General features: G+C 47.2%; 1 protein-coding gene across 1 annotated transcript; it reads right to left on the bottom strand.

Moving 5' to 3' along the window:
- Positions 1 to 219: 219 nt before the first annotated feature.
- LOC144603095 (zinc-binding protein A33-like) lies at positions 220 to 7,512 on the bottom strand. The gene is made up of 6 exons (XM_078416235.1): positions 7,102 to 7,512; positions 6,520 to 6,615; positions 6,198 to 6,431; positions 5,901 to 5,923; positions 4,596 to 4,714; positions 220 to 1,318 (listed from the first exon to the last, which is right to left on the bottom strand). Exons 1-6 carry the CDS (start codon positions 7,510 to 7,512, stop codon positions 786 to 788), a joined length of 1,416 nt encoding a protein of 471 aa, XP_078272361.1. The 3' UTR covers positions 220 to 785.
- Between the last annotated feature and the right edge of the window lie 413 nt (positions 7,513 to 7,925).

Here is a 7,925-nt window from a genome sequence, read left to right as displayed (position 1 = left end):
GTGGTTAAATGTAACTTGCTTAGCGTCAAGATGTGCAGGAGAAAAAAACCTGCAGATGCTGGTTTAAATCGAAGGTAGACACAAAATGCTGGAGTAACTCAGCGGATCAGGCAGCATCTCTGGGGAGAAGGAATGGTTGACGTTTTGGGTCGAGGCCCTTCTTCAGACTCCCCAGAGATGCTGCCTGACCCGCTGAGTTACTCCAGCGTTTTGTGTGGGTTTCTGTCCATATTTAACCCCCCAAAATTATTAATTGTTAAGGTCACAAGGAACCTTGAAATAAAAGTGTAGGAAAATAACTGCAGATGCTGGTACAAATCGAAGGTATCACAAAATGCTGGAGTAACTCAGACTGAAGAAGGGTCTCGACCCGAAACGTCACCCATTCCTCCAGAACCAGGGGCCACAGTTTAAGATTAAGGCGTAGGCCATTTAGAACTGAGATGAGGAAAAACTTTTTCAGTCAGAGTGTTGTGAATCTGTGGAATTCTCTGCCTCAGAAGGCAGTAGAGGCCAATTCTCTGAATGCATTCAAGAGAGAGCTAGATAGAGCTCTTATGGATAGCGGAGTCAGGGGGTATGGGGAGAAGGCAGGAACGGGGTACTGATTGAGAATGATCAGCCATGATCACATTGAATGGGGGTGCTGGCTCGAAGGTCCGAATGGCCTCCTCCTGCACCTATTGTCTCCGGAGATGCTGCCTGACCTGCTGAGTTACTCCAGCATTTCGTGATACCTTTGAAATAGAAGTTGTTCCCGACATGGGCCCTGGGACCAAAGACATTTACAGATCCAGTGCGGGCCGGGAACAGATTCTGAGACACTCGTTTCCATCCCAAGTCCCGAAGAACGGGTAAAGTTTCCCGGTGAACTTATTCCCCCTGAAGGTGTGGAGATGGGACTTGGTGTCCGCGCTGTAAAATGAAACTATCCCCGCCTCGTAACTGAGATAAACTCCCAGCCTCTCGGGGATGGGATCGGCGAGGAGACGGCCTTCCGGGGACGAGTTCGCACGAAACTCGTCGCCGACTTGCTCCATGGACCAGAGCCCGGTCATCTTCCTCAGGTTGACCACACTCCCCTTGTCCAGAGACTCGGCGGCGACCCCCAGATACCAGCCCCAGTTCCCCACCACCTCCACCTCCCAGTAATGTCTCCCCGAGGCGAATCCCTCCGAACCCAGCACACACGGCCAGTGTGTAAACCTCTTCCCGCTGTCAGGGAGACTCCTCTGGCTCCCGGTCCACCTCACACTCTTCCGATCCTCGGACACCTCGAGTTTCGAACTCACTGTTTCCACGTCCAAGGTCACAGAATCTGGGGGTGGGGGGGGGGTGGGTGGTGAACGGAGAGAGATAGAGAATATCAGTGGGTCGGGAGAGGTGAAGGGTAACAAATGTCATTTTGTCATACACACACACACACAATCCATCCAAGGACCCAAACAGTCTTTCCAGGTGAGACAGAGGTTCACCTGCACCTCCTCCAACCTCATCTATTGCATCCGCTGCTCCAGATGTCAACTTATTTACATCGGCGAAACCAAACGCAGGCTCGGCGATCGCTTCGCACAACATCTGCGCTCGGTCCGCATTAACCAATCTGATCTCCTGGTGGCTGAGCACTTCAACTCCCCCTCCCACTCCCAGTCTGACCTTTCTGTCATGGGCCTCCTCCAGTGCCATAGCGAGTCCCACCGGAAATTGGAGGAGCAGCGCCTCATATTTCGCCTGGGCAGCTTGCAGCACAGTGGTAAGAACATTGACTTCTCCAACTTTAGATAGTTCCCCTGTCCCTCTCTTCCCCTCCTCTTTCCCAGATCTCCCTCTATCTTCCTGTCTCCACCTATATCTTCCCTTTGTCCCGCCCCCCTGACATCAGTCTGAAGAAGGGTCTCGACCCGAAACGTCACCCATTCCTTCTCTCCTGAGATGTTGCCTGACCTGCTGAGTCACTCCAGCATTTTGTGAATAAATTCATGTATTGGAGATGCATGTAAAACCATGAGGCAAATGATAGAATTAATGCCGTAGAATATTTTTTCAGCGAACGGGAATCAATGGCCAGAGGGCCATTAAGCTGAGGGAATAATGATTTAAAAGGGATCACAGGCGTAACATCTTCACATAAAGGTATATGGAACGGCGGACTGAAGAACTGCCCATCATTTTTCTCCAGTGTGAATTTTGAGGAAGATGCTTTGAGGTTGCAGGGTGACTTGGACAGGTTGTGTGAGTGGCAGATGCAGTTAAATGTGGATAACTGTGAGGTTATCCACTTTGGTGGTAAGAATAGGAAGGCAGATTATTATCTGAATGTGTCAAGTTAGGAAAAGGGGACGTACAACGAAATCTGGGCGTCCTAGTGCATCAGTCACTGAAAGGAAGCATGCAGGTACAGCAGGCAGTGAAGAAAGCCAATGGAATGTTGGCCTTCATAACAAGAGGAGTTGAGTATAGGAGCAAAGAGGTCCTTCTGCAGTTGTACAGGGGCCTAGTGAGACCGCACCTGGACTACTGTGTGCAGTTTTGGTCTCCAAATTTGAGGAAGGATATTCTTGCTGTTGAGGTTTACTAGGTTAATTCCCGGAATGGCGGGACTGTCGTATGTTGAAAGACGGGAGCGACTAGGCTTGTATACACTGGAATTTAGAAGGATGAGAGGGGATCTTATCGAAACATATAAAATTATTAAGGGGTTGTACACGTTAGAGGCAGGAAACATGTTCCCAATGTTGGGGGAGTCCAGAACCAGGGGCCACAGTTTAAGAATAATGGGTAGGCCATTTAGAACGGAGATGAGGAAAAACTTTTCACCACCCGACTAAAGAACAGTTTTTTCCACCAGGCTGTCAGGATGCTGAACTCTCTCCCCTCCCTTCCTCCTCTCTCCCCTGCCCCTATGGGACCTGGACTTTAACACCCCACACACACGCACATCCAGCACCAGACACTTTTTTAAAAAAAATTTGAAGTGACTATATTTTATATTTTATGTTTTATGTTGATTGTTGTTTGCTGTGCCTTTTGTTTTATGCACTTTGTTCCTCGGGATTGTGGGAAACGGTATTTCGATTTTCTGTCTGTGTGAACTGGCTGAGGATTGACAATAAAATTGACTTTGACTTGACTTTGACTTTGATCTGTGGAATTCTCTGCCTCAGAAGGCAGTGGAGGCCAATTCTCTGAATGCATTCAAGAGAGAGCTAGATAGAGCTCTTAAGGATAGCGGAGTCAGGGGGCATGGGGAAAAGGCAGGAACGGGGTACTGATTGAGAATGATCAGCCATGATCACATTGAATGGTGGTGCTGGCTCGAAGGGCCGAATAGCCTCCTCCTGCACCTATTGTCTATTGTCCAGAGATACTGCCTGACCCGCTGAGTTATTCCAGCACTTTGTCGATACCTTCGCTATAAACCAGCATCTGCAGTTCCTTTCTCCACACTAATTATGGCCTACCTAGTCTTAATGCATTGCCTCCCCGTCGCGGTTTCACAATTACTCTGAGGCTCACAAAGGACAGATCAGAGTCAACCAGCAACGGGACTACAGGCGAGAGAGGGTGGAGGGCACAGATTTACATTGCTGGTAATATCAGTGCATTGTTAAAATAATAATAGTCAACCCAATGACATGAATCTTTGACGACACTGGGCCTGTACTCGCTGGAGTTTAGAAGGATGAGGGGGGACCTCATTGAAGCTTACCGAATAAAGAAAGGCTTGGATAAAGTGGATGTGGAAAGGATGTTTCCAATGGTGGGAGAGTCTCAGAAGCATCACAATTAAAGGATGTTTCTTTAGGAAGGAGATGTGAAGGAATTTCTTTAGTCAGAGGGTGGTAAGGTTGAGTGGGGATCTTATTTGAAACATATAAGATTATTAAGGGATTGGACATTGTGAATCTGTGGAATTCGCTGCCTCAGAAGGCAGTGGAGGCCAATTCTCTGAATGCATTCAAGAGAGAGCTAGATAGAGCTCTTAAGGATAGCGGAGTCAGGGGGTACGGGGAGAAAGCAGGAACGGGGTACTGATTGAGAATGATCAGCCATGATCACATTGAATGGCGGTGCTGGCTCGAAGGGCCGAATGGCCTCCTCTTGCACCTATTGTCTATTGCCTAATGTCTATTGTAAATCTGTGGATTTTTTTGCCACAGAAGGCACTAGAGGCCAGAATGGCCTAATTCTGATCCCATCGCTTACAACCCTATGACCCAGTGAATCAATTGATTTGGATTGAAGTTGCTTCGCTGCTGCCCTGGGATTTGAATTCATGTGTCTGAATGTATATGAAGTGTGAGTGTGTGTGGGATGTGTGTTTCTGTCATGCAGTGAGTTTAGGTTTTGTCGTGTTCTTGTACTGGTTGTGTTCATGGACCCGACTTCTCCAGCCGACTTCATGACAGTGATGTTTTCCATGCAGGTTGGTTAGGAACTAATTTAACCTAACAAAAAAAAGCTTTTCTCTGTACACGTGAAAATATACTAATTCCACTTATTTCCGTTATTTTTAAAAATCTTCATTGCACTTCATTGGTGCAAATAGATCTCTAATACATATATCGCAAAGGATGAATTTGTGTCAAAGTTACCTCGCTTAATGATGCCAAACATTTTTCCCAAAGGTACGTTCAACAAAAACGGGTGATCGAATTTTTCAACCGGCAGCTCCCCTTCTGCGACCAACAATGTACGTTCCCCATATCCACCCCTGCGAATATTGGATAGTTAGTTTTCAAATTAACGTCAATGCCTTTGTGAATTATTGCACAAAAAAAGGTGCACGGACTCAATAGACAATAAACAATAGACAATAGGTGCAGGAGGAGGCGATTCGGCCCTTCGAGCCAGCACCGCCATTCAATGTGATCATGGCTGATCATTCTCAATCAGTACCCCGTTCCTGCCTTCTCCCCATACCCCCTGACTCCGCTGTCCTTAAGATATCCGCTATCTAGCTCTCACGTGAATGTATTCAGAGAATTGGCCTCCACTGCCTTCTGAGGCAGAGAATTCCACAGATTCAAAACTCTCTGACTGAAAAAGTTTTTCTTCATCTCAGTTCTAAATGGCCCACCCCTTATTCTTAAACTGTGGCCCATTTTTCTGGACTCCCCCAACATTGGGAACATGTTTTCTGCCTCCAACGTGTCCAACCCCTTAATAATCTTATACGTTTCGATAAGATCTCCTCTCATTCTTCTAAATTCCAGTGTATACAAGCCTAGTGCGCCAGTCTTTCAACATATGATAGTCCCACCATTCCGGGAATTAACTTAGTAAACCTACGCTGCACGCCCTCAATAGCAAGAATATCCTTCCTCAAATTTGGAGACCAAAACTGCACACAATACTACAGGTGCGGTCTCACTAGGGCCCTGTACAACTGCAGAAGGATGTCTTTGCTCCAATACTCAGCTCCTCTTGTTATGAAGGCCAACATTCCATTGGCTTTCTTCACTGCCTGCTGTACCTGCATGCTTCCTTTCAGTGACTGATGCACTAGGACACCCAGATCTCGTTGTACATCCCCTTTCCCTAACTTGACACCATTCAGATAATACTCAGCCTTCGTATTCTGACCACCAATGTGGATAACGTCACACTTATCCACATTTAACTGCATCTGCCATGCATCCGCCCACTCACACAACCTGTCCAAGTCACCCTGCAACCTCATAGCATCTTCCTCACAGTTCACACTACCACCCAGCTTTGTATCATCTGCAAATTTGCTAATGGTACTTTTAATCCCTTTATCCAAGTCATTAATGTAAATTGTAAATAGCTGCGGTCCCAGCACCGAGCCTTGCGGTACCCCACTAGTTACTGCCTGCCATTCTGAAAGGGACCCATTTATCCCCTCTTTGCTTGACTCAATAAAGAATACATCCTACCTTCTCTTCCGACCAGCTTCTTCCTGAAATAAATACAACACAAAATCTCAATTGATTGAGACAAACTTACACATCCCAACAGCAGAATCCCCCAAATGATTTGACGGTGGATCTTAAATTGGCAAGACAAGTCTTAAATCATATCTGTTTGTGACAAGACCAAAACTCAAAGCCACAAATATGCCGTGGTCCTTATGAAATCTTAGCAGACCTTCAGTGGAGAGAACATGGAACGTTTTAGGAAACGGGCTGTGACTGTGCATTACCATTGAACTAAAGTGATATGTAACATCTCACCTGCAGCAATGTCACAACATTGACTTGATCCAGTTGTTTCTGTAAAATTGGGAGATCCTGCTGCATAAGATTCAAACGCACTTGAATCTCGTGAAGACTTTTCTCCATTGTATTCAGAATCACCCCCTTCTCGTCGTTGAGATACTTAAGTAGGCGTTGTTCTTTATCGATGAGAATCTGGTGGAGTTCAGCAAACAGGGACGAGATGTGGGACTGCAGAAACTGTGACTGTTCCTGGCAAATGAAGGACAGGTGTCATTACAAAGCAACACGGATGATAAATCTGCTCAAGATTTCGGCTTTCAAACGGAGGAGGCCTCACCCGAACTCCATGAATCTTCTGCTTCTGTTGCTTTTCCATTCGCTCCAACGCCAATGTATTTTGAGCAAGAGATTCCAGGGAAGATTTGATCTCAGCCTTAGATTGGAGTTGTGGAATAAAAATAAAATAAAACACAGAACGAAAGAGTCAGGTACAAAACAATGTCATGAAACTTACAAAATTCTTAAGGGGGTTGGACAGGCTAGATGCAGGAAGATTGTCCCCGATGTTGGGGAAGTCCAGAACAAGGGGGTCACAGTTTAAGGATAAGGGGGAAGTCTTTTAGGAGAGAGATGAGAAAGTTTTTTTTCACACAGAGTGGTGAATCTGTGGAATTCTCTGCCACAGAAGGTAGTTGAGGCCAGTTCATTGGCTATATTTAAGAGGGAGTTAGATGTGTCCCTTGTGGCTAAAGGGATCAGGGGGTATGGAGAGAAGGCAGGTACGGGATACTGAGTTGGATGATCAGCCATGATCATATTGAATGGCGGTGCAGGCTCAAAGGGCCGAATGGCCTACTCCTACACCTATTTTCTATGTTTCTATGTAACAGGGAAGTGGACACAATCCGATTTCTTTTACCTTGTAGATTTCAACAGCTTCGTCGACCGGCATGAAGCTGTGGGACTTGTGTTCCCGACCAGCTGCACAAACCAGGCAGATCAGTGTCTTGTCCGTGTCACAAAACAGCCTCAGTTCTTCCTGATGTTCCTCGCAGCGAAGTGTACTTCTCTTCTCCTGAGGACTCAGGCTCAGTGCTCGAGCTTTCTCGCACAGTCTCGCCAAGGCCCGACTCGCCCTGAGGGTGCGGTCTGCAAACTCCTCGCTACATTCCGGGCAGGGGTTTCTATCTTCATGTTCCCATGACTGCGTGATGCAGGAGCGGCAGAAGTTGTGGCCGCACTCCGGCGACACCGGATCGGTGAATAAGTCCAAACAGATGGGACAAAGGAGATCTTCCCTCAAACTCTCGAACTCTCGCTTCGAAGCCATGTTGATCCCCGGCAGTTTCACTTTCGTGGAGCTGCTGAACTCCTGCAGTACCGCGGGCGTTCACTGGACTCGCTGCGGCACTCGGCTCAGAGTGTGGGCAGGAACTGCAGATGCTGGTTTAAACATCGACAGAAAAAGCTGCAGTAACTCAGCGGGACAGGCAGCATCTCGGGAGAGAAGGAATGGGTGACGTTTCGGGACGAGACCCTCCTTCACGAATGGCGGGACTGTCATATGCTGAAAGACCGGAGCGACTAGGCTTGTACACACTGGAATTGTACACACTGTATATCCTTCCTTTGTCCCGCCCCCCTGACATCAGTCTGAAGAAGGGTCTCGACCCGAAACGTCACCCATTCCTTCTCTCCCGAGATGCTGCCTGATCTGCTGAGTTACTCCAGCATTTTGTGAAT

The sequence above is a fragment of the Rhinoraja longicauda genome, chromosome 19 (genome assembly GCF_053455715.1).
Source record: "Rhinoraja longicauda isolate Sanriku21f chromosome 19, sRhiLon1.1, whole genome shotgun sequence".
In the NCBI taxonomy this organism is placed as follows: Eukaryota; Metazoa; Chordata; class Chondrichthyes; order Rajiformes; family Arhynchobatidae; genus Rhinoraja; species Rhinoraja longicauda.
The sequence above is the reverse complement of the archived record's forward strand: the minus strand, read 5'-3'. Positions and strand labels throughout refer to the sequence as shown.